Here is a 15,879-nt window from a genome sequence, read left to right on the forward strand (position 1 = left end):
TTCTGGACCAGAAGGTTAGAGTTTTCTCCTGTTTATACAATCTGAAGAGAAACAAGAGTGCTCCTGTGGTCACGTTGTTCCCAGCCCCCAGGCGGAGCTGGTGGCTGCTGCCGGGGCATTGGTGGTGTCCCGGGGGGTTCCTGCGCTCCTGACCTTGCAGCTCTTTTTCCACGCGGTGAGGGACTCCACAACATCTTAGGTGGGTGGACCATATCCCCCGAGGAGCGGGTAGGACCCTTTTCTGGGCACACTAATTTTTCCATGGTTGCCTACGGCAACTGGAGCCTGGTCGTCAGGCTCACCGCCCCCTGGCCCCGTCTGGGCCCTCTGCTAGTCCGCGCTGTTCGCCTTCCCAGTCGGGCGGTCGGTTACTGCCGCTTCCCCCGGTTTAACCTCCTCGGGAATGGCGGGCAGGTTACCCAGGTGTGCAGTGGGGGCTAGCCATTGGTGGGGGCTCCGGCTCTGTGTGCTCTTGGTGTGTATCGGTGTGTGTATGTGAGGACAAAGCATGCAATATACTGTTTTATTGACTGCCCGTCCGGTCCGACAAGGAATGCATATACATTTTTATAAATAAAGCTTAGCCTCCAATACAAAAGGGGTTTATACAAATATACACTTTGTTTGTCCATAAACCCCTTTTGTAACAGTAACATCTGTCCAACACAAAAGGCCTTCAGCTCTGATCTGCTGATCTTGCTCAGCTGTTGGACAGTAAAGGTAAAATAAATAAAAAAGTTTGTTCCTTTTAGTGTTTCCGATATGATCTGCAAAATACAATATAAAAGAACCCTCCAAATGTGGAATTGTGACTGTTCATAGCCAGTGTGGTTTTAATGTCTCATGTGTTGCTCCAGTAACATTTGAAGGTGGCATAGAGATGCCACAGGAAGTGACAGAGTGTGAGGTTTAGACGAAGAGGTCCCATTTCAGAAGAACAGACAAACTAGAGCAGAGCTTCAGGATGCTACGATAAAAACGAGTAGAACTACAGATCCTGTAAACAGACATGCTTCAGTGCTGCATTGTGACAAAAGACATTTGTCATAGTAAAACATCTGGTTTCAAAACAGTTAAAATAATTGACACATTTTCATTATTTTCACTATAAAATACAAACAAGGTCGGTAATGACGGTTTCAGTGAGTTTTAGTGATGATGAACAGAATGAATATTTAATAAATCCTTGTTCGAAAGTCACAGTGCTGCTGAAAATGCAGGACTAAGCAGTAAATGTGGAGTTAATTATAAAGTAAATACACTTAGAGATTAGTCTTCTTACTGAAACTACTTTTAAAGCTATTCGTGTTGACACATTGTCGAGTTTAAAGCCAAGAAAAGCCAAGAAAATGTGCTCTTAGAACAATTATTCCAGTAGACAGAAGAGATGCCAAACACCACGTCTGGATATGTGTAAAGTAGTTAAAGACATAATCTCACTGAGGGGGGTACATTCTCTGTTCGACCAGGGGTCTACTTAAGAAGCAGTTTCTCCCGCAGACATTCGGCAGTTGACTCAGACTTAAGGTAAATAGAGAGATGCTGCATATAATTATGCTTTAATACCAAATGACTTTCTTGACAAACATGATCTCTTTCACAGGCAGAAGCGTGAATCATAAGCTGTGAAAAGTGGTTCAAATATAGAGGGCAGTCCTCACAAAGAAGAAAAGCTTAAACAGAGACTGAACTTCTGATTGAAAAGCAGAAGGAACTGGGACCATACAAAGCCTAGAACATTTTTTACTAATGGCACAACATCTGTGAGTGAATACTTTTGAAAGTAAAGTCAACGTTAACAAGAAAACCAGCTGCCAAATGATGTTATTTGAATCTGAGACAGCTCACATTCACCTCTACAGAGGGTTGACCTGTCCGGTGTGTCCTGCAGTGCCTTATAGGTAACATGAACACCACCCCCATGGCAACGCATGTTCAAGTGACCACTATATCTATCTATCTATCTATCTATCTATCTATCTATCTATCTATCTATCTATCTATCTATCTATCTATCTATCTATCTATCTATCTATCTATCTATCCAGGCTATGTCCCACCAAGGTGGGGTAGCCTAGACAGGGCACACAATTTTAACTCCCTCCTTCTCTTCCCCGAACCCTCCTCCTTCAGTGTGTGCGCGTGCGTGTGTGCGTGCATGTGTGTGTCTGTGCGTGCCTGCATGTGTGTGGGTGCGTGCGTGTGTGTGTGTGTGTGTGAGACTGGACTAAGGCCGTGGTCAAGTGACCGCGCTCAATGAAAAGTCCATGTAAACCCGCGTTACGGGCTTCCACGTTCAAACTCTTGCATTCATGGGTCATTAGTTTGAAGTTAAACCAGGTTAAACTTTGACCAATCAGGGACTCCGTTTTGGTGGCGACGTATGATTCGCCCCCATTCCAATTCACGTAAGAGCCCACCATTGGAAAATTGATCACGGAGGAGAAGTCAATAGTTGTGATTTGTGCCGCGGTGGGATTTATAGAACACAAAGTCTCTCACGTATCGGAATAGAGCTGTGAAGGAAAAACAGGAACAGTCCGTTGGCTAAACGTGCTTGTTGGGAACGTGGCACATCACATAAACAGAGCTAACAAGCTCCTTGTACAAGATTAAAAAAAAAAGTTCAATCTGTAGGTCATTCCTGCACGTACTTCACCTTATGTGTCGTATTCATGTTCACTTTGACCTGTCGTCTGTGGCATTCCCATAGAGAAAATATGCATTAACATTTTCTCTGAGCGGTTTGCATCCTTGATATTTCATCCAGGCCACATTTTTTGCCTGCAGTATCCACCCGTGGGGCAGTTGTGAGTGAGGCTTAAACCAGGCTTTTCATTGGATGGAGAACTGTCCTGATGGACTCTTCAGCTTTTCAGTCATCTGACTAAAAGGTTTCAGATTTCTTTGCTGAAGTTCATCTGCTAATAGAGTATGAAAACCCAAGGCAATGCTGACGTCATGTGGGTTTATAGCTGCAGGCGGTGTTTGGAAGACAACTAAAGACTTTTATCCTGTTTGTACGCGTTTTGTTAGATTTTGTAATCAGTTTGGATTACATGTGCAGGATTCGGCCCACACTTCAGAGAGGACGGCCAGCACTGACACCAGAATGTAAACACACTTGTACTGGAGCTGGCAACTTCGTCATCACTGCGGGGCTTTGATGAACGGGTTTATGTTACGGAAAACGTAATGGTCGCATGTTTGTACTACAATTTGAAGGCACATCTGTCCTGCACACATGCATGACACATCCGTTTAGAGTGTTTAGTTGTCATTTCAAATGTAAATGCAGCTTTTTTCCCTTTGGATGGGATGGACAGAACAACTTTGCTGAGACTTTAGACCACAGCCCGTCATCAAAAGCTGGAGCACAGAAGCATAGAGCCAGACACAGGAAGACAGCAGACGCTACATCTACAGATTATAAATGAAGCCGAAAGAGCCATAAATCACAGTCTGCTGGCTTTTTCAGACCCACTCCTCCAAAAGCGTCATCTGTGACGAAGGACGGCTCTTTTTCCTGCTGTTCTAGAACCTAAAGTTGGAGCAGGAAGGCAACAGGATCCATCCAAAAACTCTTTCAATTACTATGATTCTGAATTGAATAGAGAAAATAATTCAGCCACTAATTAAATAGCAGAAGGAGGCCGGGATGTTGGTGGCCAACTGGGCTAATGCTGAAGCACGTTTTCATCATCAGCTCTGATTAAACAAGTCTAAGTTTGTCGTCGTCCCCAGAGACCCCCCCCCCCCCCCTGGCTTAAAGCAACTAATCCCAGACACACGTCAGGCGCAGAAAATGTTCCACCTCTTAGTGAGGCTGGAACGAAGCTAGAGGGCAGAAACAAACAAGGTTAAGGCCGTTCGCCATCCAGGTCCATGCCCACTGCGTCACGCTGCCGCATCTCGCCAAGGAGCCCAGATGACAGCAGGAGGAGGTGGGGTGAATACAAATGATGCTGAAGTTCAAGAGCGGTGAGTCAAACTTCATTAACCCTCACCGGTCTGTGCTTCTATACAGGAAAATTCAACCCAATCACCAACAAAACGACGACAACCTGGATCCTCTGACAGCTAAATTCATTCGACAGCACATTATTAGCCGTAGATCATCTCCTGGGAATGTATATAAATCATTTGGTGTTAAAGATTGGCTAAATCATTTTCAGAAGGAATTCTTTAACGTAATCAAATACCTAAAATGACTAATCTCCCATTAATTTACATTAAAAATAACAGCTTAAGACCACTTCCTGCTGCTTTTGTATAACATGCACATGGAGTGACCCATAAATCTTTATTTTCCATCACTAATGATGGTTATGCAAAAACAAAAACACTAAAAAAGAAACTGATGAGGAAAACTATAAACCCTACATGTAGTGAAATGATGAAAAAAATGGTGAAAGTCAGTCAATAATTAAAAAACAATGGAGGTTTTTTTCCAGGAATGACTAGCCTTTTAACTGCCACACAACCTTAATTTGGAGACATTTTTAAACAAAATGTCAACTTTTCAAAAGAGTCAGCAAAGCAAAACTCTTAGTTTGTTCTTAACATAAGCCAACACCACGGTAGTTCAATGAAAATGTAGGTGGGGATTTGTAAACTATATATTTTCAAATGCTATCAGATATCTACTGGTATCACCTTCTTTCAGGCTGTGATAGACAAGTCTGTCATGATCCATCTTCAGGGCTGCCTTCACCATGTCGTCTGCCATTGGGGGGGAGCCCAGGGGGGTGGGATTAAAGGAGAGGCAGTGGTTGGTGTCCAGCATTATCATTCAGAACAAAGCATAATTATGTAGTAAACATCAGAGTTCTTCTTCAGGAGAGGTCGTCCTCCAAAGTCCTGAATGTTTGCTGCTCTGATGAAGAGGAGTCCTGCCCCTTTATGTGGATGTCGTCTCTGTCCGCCGGGCGGACGGCGAGATAAAGGAAAGACTCCAATAAAAGTGAGAGGATTCTGCTTCAACGACAGCAACGAAAGGCAACGCCGCTCCTCCGACTGTGTCCTCCGCTGTATCAGAGTGATTGATTGGTCCGTCTGAGCTCGTCTCACTTCTGCCTTTTGCAAGCCGGCGAGTCACGACTGCGCTGCTATGCGGTTTCACTGAGGATCGTGATGAAGAAGTCCACAGGAATAGTCACGTAGAGAAAACAAACAATCAAAAAAAGAGCAAGAAAGTCGACGGAGAGAAACTGAAAAGAGACCAGCATCTGAGGAATGGAGGACAGCAGTGAGCTGAGAACAGAGAGCCCCCAGTCAGACTGCTTTGGTTGCAGCTCCTCCTCAATCTCTCTCACACACACACATACACACACACACACACACAACCACGCACACACACCGTGACTGTTGCTGATAAAGTTCTCCTGCTCAGCTGTTGCCATTCATTCACGGTTACAAGCTCAGGGGGGGCTGCCTCAGGCATTCCCCTCTCTGTTTGACACAAACGCTTCATACAGACTGAAATCACAGCGTGATTCCACCTAAGAGACTTTTTTCAGGGATGACCTCACCCCACCTGCGTGAATCTGATCCCAGACCAGTCATGTTGTAATCGACTGAGATCAATCAACTGGAAAACAACAATGCTATGCCTCCGAATGTCTGAAAATAGTTTGATTCTGCAGGAGACCGGGCCTGCGGCTTTGGCAGAATGCCAGTGCTTAACGCCATCCATGCCCCCACCTCCTATCCGTTTTAAATAGCAGGGCCAGCTGGCCATAAGGAGGCTATATTCAGCATGGTATCACCTGTGCACTTGCAGTGTAATGTTACTCTGAGGCTGCCTCCGGACACACAAGAGAGAAGCGTTCAGCCTCCCTGAACTGGACTCAAACAACACTTTACTGCACACGGTTAATGACAGTAGACTGACTGGATCCATCGGAAAAAAAAAAAAAAAAAGTTAAGGTGACGCAGGATCACAGCCCACCTGAAGTCAGACAGCACCTTGAACAAACACTGTCTGGTTCCTACCATCTCTGTCTGTTATGACTGTGAGATTAAAGTGCACCTGCTGCCATAATTCACGGGCCGAGCAGGAAGCAGAGATGACCGCACACGGTGGGATTAGGACGCTCGTGAGTGGGCTGAACCAACCTCAGCATCTCACAACAAAAAAGAACATGACAGAGCCTCTTTGTGTTGAAGCTTGACGCACAACTTCTGAAGACCTTCAGCATCTAAGCAGCAGTTCTGTTTTTAAACTGCCTTATCATTGATTTCACCAGAACTGCATTGATTCTACTCAAGCAACACGTGAAAACAGCTTTGTACAGCCAACAGTAACATGTAAAAATGCTCTGTTATCCAGTAACCATGTCCCTGCCTTTTCTGACGGTCATAATGCTGCTTCTGGAAAGTTATATTGGTTTAGTGCCAAGGAAATACAGTTAACTGTTTCCCATGACATAGTTGCTTAGCGCAGTTATGTTATGCAGCAAAACCCTTCAAAGGTTCAACTGCTCAGATATTCAGCATTTCAGAGTTTGAGAGCTGAAAGTCTCTTGTGTTTGACATATTTTTATGTTACAATACGCTTGGTGCATATTTAAAGAAAGCCCTTTTGTAATTTAGGCTAAACTTTATTCATCATAATTGTATTTGTAACAGTCTTTTGATGGACCGGACAGAAAAGAAAAGAAGGGAAGAAGAGAGAGGGATGTCTGGGGGGTAGGAGGGTGATTAAAGGGGAGGGGGGCAGAACCGTGAAGCAGCATAAGGCAACAAGTTGCTGGATGTTTACAATCATTACAGTCAGATTTATAAGTAATACAAATCCAAAAGGGGGCGGGGCCTGTCCACACACACCCAAATGCCACAAACATACCTGTGGGCTCCAAAAATGCCCACATACAAAATAAGTCAACATGTACACAATACCACTGATGTTCACACACGCACACTTACGCATTTGGACCGACCCATGTGAAATATTTCATTTAATCACTCAAACTATTTGAGCATAGGTGAGATAGCACCTGTGCTCGGGTGGGTCTTTATGTTCTTCTAAAGTGGACTGTAAAAAGATGGAGGGAGAGTGTTATTCAGCATTTCTGCACTAAAACCCACCACCTCAAATATGACCGTTTTAAGCCCCTTTGGCCGCGACACGTCAGAACTTTCAAGGTTTTTAATGGGGAATTAAAACTTCAAGTTCTGTTTTGTGTGATTGTGTTTTTACACAGAAATCAGGTTTCATAACTCTTGCTTCACTAACATTTGAAGCGAGTTTTTTGACCTTGAACATTCTTATCTGAGCCTCTCTTTGAAACATATTTGAAAAAGACAAACTGTAAAAATAACTGTGAAGGTCTTGTATGAGAAGCTAAATAGAGGAATTTCTTTGACAGAAAATACTGAATTTAAAAACGAAATATAAAGTTGACTTTGTGAATGGTCATAAAGAAAGCTTTTAGTGACAGGGTGCAAAGGTTTATTTTCAAAACATACATAATTTAATTGGTCCACAGCTGCCTCTTGGTTCTTTAAAATCGGCTGAAATGGGAAGAAGATCCCGACTTCCTGACCTTAAAACTTAAAGCCAACCTTCTAGAACTCTCCGCACTGTCTCACATTAACCACACATTCATAAAGTTGGATTCACACTTGGAAATGGAGTAAAATAAGTGGGGAATATTGATGAATTTGACATCTTCATTTAGTTCAGTTTCCTTTCAATGTTAGAGGAGAACCAAAGAATGATGCGTCTACCTGCACAATGAATCAAGTGCTTCTACGGGGGAGGTGGTCTTCATTAATTAAACTGACCTGACCTTTTTAGGCATTTGCACATTTTCAATCAAAAGACATGTTTCCATCTTTGGGAGTTTCACATATATACACATTCATGAGGAAACCAGTTTTTAACCATTTGTCTGCCAATATTACTCCTTCCACGTTGTCCTCCTCTGGATGGTCTGATTGCATTCACACTGAAGCGAACCATATAAAAGTTCATTTGCAAGTGATTTTACTTTGCTCTAAACCAGACTAGGGTTTGTTTGCTTTTTCTGCCCCAGAGTACAGTTTAAAAACGTCCCAAACACAGTGGTTTACCAAAGAAACACGCTCTGGTGTGAATCAAACCTACAAGTGGGAATTCGCTCGTGACATGTCTGGATCTAAATGAACCCAACAACCTCCACAGGCTCCCCTAGCCTGTGTAAAGGGGGCGTTACTGCACCGTTTGAGAATTTAAGGGGAAAAAATTCAATTTATGATTGAAACGTTATTGGTACATTTACTTGAACAAAACCATTCGATTAAGCTGAAACGTTCTTTGCAAACAAACCTTTCTATTGACATTATCTAGTGGCAAGGTGGCCCAGGCACTGAACTGCTGTTGCTATGGGAACGTGGATAATAAGGTACATTAGAAGAATGAGGAACTGTTCCTTGTGTCGATCAAATTGAGATCCTACTACTGGTAAAATGACAATGTTGACAGATGGGACAATAATTAAACTAGTAAACTTTATCAGATAGAGGTAGAGAACACTTGATCTGGTGTTTAAACACGTGTATAGATTTTTGTCCTGAGCGTCAATATTTTGCTAATTAGACTATTTTAATGGAGACTTTTCCCCAACATTTCCACCGGAGTGCAGCCTTGCACTGACATGCAAAAGTCTTCAGCAGTGAGATGCTTACACAATTGATGTAAATCAGCTGATCAACGATCAAAGAGTGACGGTATGTCAAACAGCGTGTCTGTTATTTCGGTGTTGCCGGCAACATCTCCGGTCCTATCCAGGTCAAGAATGAGTTTTCCACAGGTCAGAACAACCGTCGACATTCCAGCCTTGAAACCAGACGGTGTTTTTGTCCCCCCCTCCCTTCCTAGTCCCTTCACTCCCCAACAACCAGTCCAGCTACTGAGCTATTTACCAGCAATCTGCACTAAACCATTAAACCTTTTATTTCTCTTTTTTTTCCTGCTGTGTAAACTTAAAGATCTAGAAAAAAAATGTAAACCGACGGAGGATCCGTGGACCTCAGCCATGTGTGTAAATGTGAGAAGATTTCACACAAAACTGTTTAAACGTAGCGCTTAAATGATTTCATTTTAACTATTGTTTGGACTGAAATCGGTAACTCACTGAACGGAGGCCAACAAAAGAAACTACTTTCCAAAACCAAAATCGTTTCAAGAGAAAACTGGATTGTTCTGTGTACCAATCCTAATAGAAACAAAGGAAAGTTACCTTTTTGTGAAAACAAATAATGCAATGGCGCCATACGAAGGATTAGATACATAAAGAGCCATCCACCACGTTTCCCCTTAAGAAGTAGCACCTTAATGAAAGTGACACAGATGACAGTAAAAATATAACTGGGATGTTTTAGACAGTTTGGCTTAACCATTTGTTTCTTTTTCTGTCTGGTTAGCCTCTGGGCTCATTCACGTCTCAAGTGAACTGCAGTGAGTTAAGGAGTCCTCCTACGTCGACTAGTCCTGCTTCAGGCTCAGTACTAACCGCTTCAGGTCTGCAAAACAACTAACTGCTTTCAACCAAAGTCTGTTCAGGTCCTGTACGAGTCTGTGGCTGAGAGTCTCTTCAAACTTTACGTTTTGACCCTCTTGGAGCAGCTTTTCTCAACTTGCTGCTTCACGGCAGCAGAAAAAGCCTTCAACTGGCAACTGTGTGTAAAAAAGGAGGAGCTGAAATCAAGATCAGCAGCGCCGATTTTCAAACTCTGGCAAAAAAAAAAAACTTTGAGGCTGGGGAGGCGACAACTGATCATTACATAACTTAAACATTTGAAGGCCATTTTTATTTCACAACCCTCCCAAACCTTCTGCCCCACTTCCAGAGAAAGTACGACTTTCATGATTTAGGGTGAGACCAGGCTACCCCAGCATAAACGGTTATAACCTAGAAGCCGTGTATCCTATAACTAGTGCTTCTTTGAGTTGTTTTCCAGCATTTACATGAAATGAGGCTCTTCCTCCTCCTTCTATTTTATTACCGTTTAGAAACGCATCTCGTTCATGTCACGGTTGTTAAAAGACAAAAACCCTTCATAAGGTTACATCACCTTACAGCTGCAAAATGAAGATTAATGGATATAATTTCAAAAGGTCTCTTATTCCCAATGTGCCAACCTTTTCCTCATCTTACAAACAACCTTTGATCCTTTATTAAACTCCATAGACAGATCATAAAAAGCGCTAGCAACTTTTAAAAAAAGCCCTGTGTTCATAATTTTACCCTTCAGACTGCAACAAAAATAATCAACACACAGACAGCAAATGCATGGAAATAAAAACAGGAAACGGATTACTCCGAGGTCAGATATAAAAGCCGGGGCAGCCATTAGCTGCATAGTAACAACAGATTGAAGGGTTCTATCATTGGGGCAGTGCCATTACTGTAATCCTCCAGCAGCTAACGAGAAAGCTATGCAGTGACTCAGACATGCTAATGTGAAAAACCACATAGATGTCCATAAAAATGTTATTTTAAACACAGAAAAACCAAGATGTACATGGATCACTTTTTATAACTTTTAATGTATTGTTTCAATGTTTTTAATCAACTGTGGCTTCCTCTTGGCCCGGACTCCTTTAACAAATAAATGTAAAAGTTATAAATAATAATCTAGCTTGGGGCCCGCCCCTCGCATTTAAAAAAACAAACAAAATAGAAAACGCAGAAACGCAACTTCAAACTTAATTTTATTAATATATGTCCTCCATCATTAGAGAAATGCCACAAAGGACATGTGAAAAAAACCTCTGCATTATATGTTATTCAAGAAGGAGGGTCAAAGGGCAGGGACCCCCAGTTTAGCTGTTTAGTTTAGCACTCAGCTATTGTATTTTATGACTGATATGTTTTTGTACTATTATTGGTGTTGGGTTGTGTTATTGGGGTGTATAAATAAAGTTTCAATCAAACGTCTTCACAGACAAATCTGGAGGAATATTTGTTGCTTTCACTGTAACTCTGTAAAACCCCACAGTTGGCTGGCTGCCAGCAAACTTTAACACAAGTGTGGACCAAAACAAAGGCAGCAGTGCTCACAATCATTCAAATCTAGCAGCCGAGCCCCTCATCAGGCACACGCGTGTGTCCACGTGTGTCCGACAGAAGGACGGAGCCAAACTGATGAAACGGGAGCTTTGTTAGCAACCATAATGTCTGCACTCAGCTGTCGCAGTAAAATGTTTACTGCTAGCATAAGAGGACACTACTTTTTGAGAAGGTCTTAGCTTTTGAGTTGGTGCTTTCATCACATAAAAAAAATGTCTTTGCTATCAAACGCAGGAAAACGGTAAAGAGTAGCTTGCAGCCTTGAGGTTTCGCGGCTGCGATGAGTGCAGATCTTTCGAGTGTGAGTCACTGTGGAAAGCTCCCAGTTCACGCTGACCTCCGCTGCGCTCATCAGCCAACTTTAAGAGCGCAAGATTTGCACTTGGTAGGTGAGTCACAGGCTAATGGCTGTTCTATTATTCAGAAACACCAGAAGAAGCTGAGCTAGAGAAAAAACAAAAATCAGACCAGGCGGTGGACACGAATCCTGTGTTTGCAGCTTTGCAACCGTGACAACTAAACCTTAGAAATGTCAGTCAGCGCCCCGTAGCTTCTTCTTTAAATGCAGACAAATGTCCCATTTGTATTTTTAGCTTTAAAGTCATGCAAACCTTTTGCTCCAGTATTTTAACATGCAGAGAAGATGCCGTCTGTGTTGCTGCAACATGCTGTGAAAGATGAATCCTGGGCTATTTGTTATTATATTAAGACAGGAAACACACTGCATTCACTCGTCATGAAAGGCACTGCTGATCAATCCAGGTGTCTGCAAGAATGTACAAGTTTCCTACTATTGGTGCAATTCGGAGGTATTTTCTTGAAAAAAAAAAAAAACAACCTCATACCTGACCCTACCTGCCCTAATATTGTTCTTGAGGACGACAGAAGGTTCTGGAAGATAAAGTACATGCTGCATGAGTGGGCCTGTACCTGTGGGTGTGCAGGCATCATGTTCCTGTTGCTGTGAGCAGCCCAGAGCTGCTGATAATAAAGCTTTTCTCTGCCTGTCGGCAACAGATTTGAGAGCGGCTGCTTGACTACGCTCTGACTTCTCATTATCTAACAGGAATTTACTGGATCACAAATCAGATCTGCGAGTGTGTTGGCGCGTGCAGAAACACGACGCTGTGAACGTGGAAGGCAACCATCGCCGGCAGAAACGTGCGTCCAGGTCCCGGCAGCATGGTGTGGTGTGGGAGTTCGTGCGAGGTGTTCTGGACATGTTGGGTTTTAAAGATGCATGCAAAACCGGCCCCAGTTACATAAATATATTTCTGCCTAAACGTTTATGAGATGGAAAACTCAGCACTGACATGATTCTGTTTCATATACTTCTGAGAAACAGAGATTTTTGCATCATATTGCTAACTTGCAGGTTTGCATGTGTGGTCAAAGATGCGTGGTTAGATTTGTATTTAAAGCTAAAATGTGTGGTCGCTGCAAAAATTTACACATAGTTTGATAAAATGTCCTTTGTAGGCAGATGGACCTTAAATGACATCACGGCAGAGTCGGTGGCCCAAAGAAGGACCAGAAAGCAGGAAAATGTCACCACATTTCTATTCCCGCACTAGTTTATTTGCATCATCTCCATTTCATTCCACCCGTCTTGCCCCCTCACTCCCCTCCCACTCATCTCCACTGCTGGCAGCCTCCCAATCTGTTGCATAACCGTCCATCAGTTCCCCGAATCACTGCTGAGCTGAGGCAGCGCCGCATATCTACAGATCGCATCTGAAACGCCGGCACAAGAGCCGGGCTCACTGTGTTTACGTTGGTGAGAAAACAAAAGCAAAAGCTGTCATTAGACAAAGAGGCAGGGCTTGGTTTTTACTATCGGTCTAATCGAACCAAATCACAGAGAGGATCTGAAGAGGATTAGGAGGGTGGAGATAACAAAAGTCCCAAACAGACGTTTCTTTTCATTTGTCACAAAGTTTACAAATTTTAGAAAAAGCACGAGAGAAATTAGGCAAACTTTCCTTCTGCACTTGAATGCAGCATGATCGGTTCTAACCGAGTCAGGATAATGTTCATTAGAAGCACTTTGCATCTCAAATGCAGTTCACTCTAAACAGGAAACGGTGTGGCAGATCAAGATGAACACATGCTCCTTCTCATCCAGCTGCACATATTTCACAATTCCTTCTGTTTTAGGTTGAAAAACTTTGATGAAATGGTTTTTTTTACATGTTCTTGTAGCATTTTTCATGATGGAGGACATATGGAAGGAAAATTACACTTAAAACTGGGCCAACAGTCCCGCCCACAATTTAGAGGTGAATTTCTACTGCCTCTCTGCAGAGACTATGTTCTAGAAAACAACAGGTTTTTTGAATCTGGCTAAAAAATCAGCATAATTATAATGAAAAGACCACTGGAAACGCTTTGAAAACAGATCAGAAGATGATCGCAGTGGGACTTGAAGTGTGCGTTCACACTGCACTTTTGAGAAAGGATCAACAGGAATCAATGCGATTATACGGTTTTAGCAGCCGCTTATTTGGAGCTATTTTTGTTTGTGGACCTTCAGTTCATAAACAAAAAAGAAAAGAAAAAAAGAATCGAACTATGATAGAAAGAGAATGCGATCAATATTGCAATTTTCTCTGGAAATGTGATTGTTTCTCTTGTTGGTCTGGGAACTGGCTCAGCTTCAGCAGAAAGGCCGGAATGCACAACAATCCCCAAAGTCATTGTGACCCAGACCGGCTCTGGAAACACACTGAACTTTCCTGTGCTGCTGTTACGAGCAGGTCTTCAATGGTGCATAACGCCGCCACTTACTTGTCACACCAGTATTCCTGTTGGTTCAGTATTTTTGACAATACATGGAGGCGCAGTGAGACTTTGTAATCAAGCTTCTCCTGTCAGTATTAGCAGAGGAAGCCCAACTCACATTTCTGGAACGATCTATTCTGTCTACAGATGAGTGGGTCACTTTCAGTTAAATCTGGAGCAAAGTCAGTGACGACGCCGACCTACTTTTACCATCTTGGCTCCATCAGTGAGCCCAATCCTCTGGCTTGAGTCGGTGCGGGAGAAGAAGCGCTGACCCACCCGGCAGGCTGCTTCACACGTGTGCTGCGAGTGAGGAGGAGTCGCCTACTATCAAAATAATCCACCAGCAGCTCGTAAAGAGCAGTAAAAAGCTTCCACAGCTCCGCACCTCATTTCATTGCCCCGAGGACACCAAATCACGTTTTTTAAAGCTTGATGAATGAAACTTGACTATAAACACTCCGGAAAACATCCTAATGCAAGATAGTAAAAGAGTATAAGTAAAGTATTGCAGTTTAAACTCTGAGACTGGAGAAACTTCCCAAACTAGCATCAGTTTGATAGTTTTACCTGAATGGACGGTCATGTCCCTCTAAAGGCACGCTTCACCTTGTCTGCATTAGTAGTGACTCGTGATCCTCGAGACGTCAAAGTAAAACAGAGAGATTAAAGAAGGAAAAGGCAGCAGGTTTTCCTCCGTCCAGCAGCTGGTATTTACCGTTCCTACAAGTGCGTGCACGTCCCGACAGAGAGGGAGTGTGACGGCTCGCCACGCTCTGCCTTTTTGCTCCTTAAGTGACACCCGGATCCACCCCTTAGCTCCAGCCCTCTGATGTTCCACCTTTGTTCCCTCCTGCTGCCGTCTGCTCAATTCTGGCTCCTCCAGGAGGGAGAGGTCACTTTTTCAAGACTCTTCTTTTTCTTCAAGTTCTAAAAGACTTTCTAAAGTTGGCGGTAAAACACTCCCAGTTTCACCGTTTACCCTCCTCTTCTAAAAAAAGTTATGCAATACGGTACAGCCGTTTCAGACAGAGCCTCCCCCTCTTCCTGATTTCCCATCTTCCTCCTCCTCCTCCTCCTGCTGGATCAAGCTGCTCCAACACAAACTTGCTGCTCCACCTTAAAGTTTTGCAGCAGAAGTAAAAATGCAACCGAGAACAGCTAGAAATGTCAAATTAGCTTCTACACAACAAAAGCAAAACTGCCTTTCCTTTTTTTGGGAATGTCAGCTTTGCAAATGTAGGAAATGAATACACGTGTTAAAAAAACTCTTCCAGTGCTAAGAAAGGAACGTCAAGCATAAATCCATGACTCCATAGCGGACATGAGCGGCAGAGAAGACACTGATGTTTACCGCTAATTCTCAGAATCGGTTCGCAGCTTCGCGGAGCACATCTCTGCTTCACGCTGATGGACTGCAGGACTGCGTGCATCAACATGTCGCTTTAGAGAGTGTTATGACGAGTCTAAGAGGAGCGGAGGGTCAAACCTGGGAGTGGTGACCTGAAGGTGTTTGTGTCTGTCCCATTACCATACATCCATTCTAAATCCTTAGTGATGTAAACAACTTCCTGTGAGCTAAGGGTGATCTTCTGCTTTCATTCTGTTGCTGCAGCTTTTTAAACTTCTCCACATTAAAACACGAACAGACGGCCTTAATGGTAAATTATCTGCAGGCCAAACGATCTGTTTATCACTGCAGACCAAACGTCGGGTCAACTGACTGCGTCTCCAAAACAAAACCAACACCCAGCCGAGAACAATGGTCAGTGGGACGGTTCCTCTAAAGCCAAGGTGTGTGCACGTCCGTATCAGTTACACTATCCCAGGTATGAGCAATCTGTTCTTATCTCTGCTTAACCAACTGAATGTGTTTACAGCTCGGCCTTACTCACATTCAGGAGCTTTCCCGTGCTTTATGCAGATAGCTACTAACGCTTAGATAGGCGGCCAAACGGATTCTATAAAACGCAATGACGGTCTTATTCCCGCTCAGGTCTCATGGAGCAAATCCACAAACAATACGAGGAAATCTGTGCAC

At 43.3% G+C, this 15,879-nt stretch overlaps 1 protein-coding gene and 1 long non-coding RNA gene across 14 annotated transcripts in view; one reads left to right on the forward strand and one right to left on the reverse strand.

The window, feature by feature from the left end:
* Positions 1–15,879, reverse strand: part of mrtfab (myocardin related transcription factor Ab) — a 39,257-nt gene that overhangs the window by 15,974 nt on the left and 7,404 nt on the right. Inside the window, exon 1 of one of the 13 annotated variants that reach the window (XM_078937558.1) lies at positions 14,557–14,700. The exons of 10 other annotated variants lie outside the window; for them this stretch is intronic. Coding sequence is in view for 2 of the 3 variants with exons in the window: in XM_078937556.1 (XP_078793682.1) it covers positions 4,657–4,792 (136 nt within the window). In the remaining variant the exon portion in view is untranslated. Of the gene's footprint in view, positions 1–4,656; positions 5,251–14,408; positions 14,701–15,879 lie in introns of those variants that run through there. 2 more of the 13 variants (XM_078937557.1, XM_078937556.1) reach the window with 2 other exon arrangements.
* Positions 3,853–15,668, forward strand: LOC144987866 (uncharacterized). The gene is made up of 3 exons (XR_013651540.1): positions 3,853–3,981; positions 12,124–12,218; positions 15,541–15,668. It is a non-coding gene; the product is annotated as an uncharacterized LOC144987866 (long non-coding RNA).

The sequence above is a fragment of the Oryzias latipes genome, chromosome 19 (genome assembly GCF_053564925.1).
Source record: "Oryzias latipes strain Hd-rR chromosome 19, Olatipes_Hd-rR_3.1".
In the NCBI taxonomy this organism is placed as follows: Eukaryota; Metazoa; Chordata; class Actinopteri; order Beloniformes; family Adrianichthyidae; genus Oryzias; species Oryzias latipes.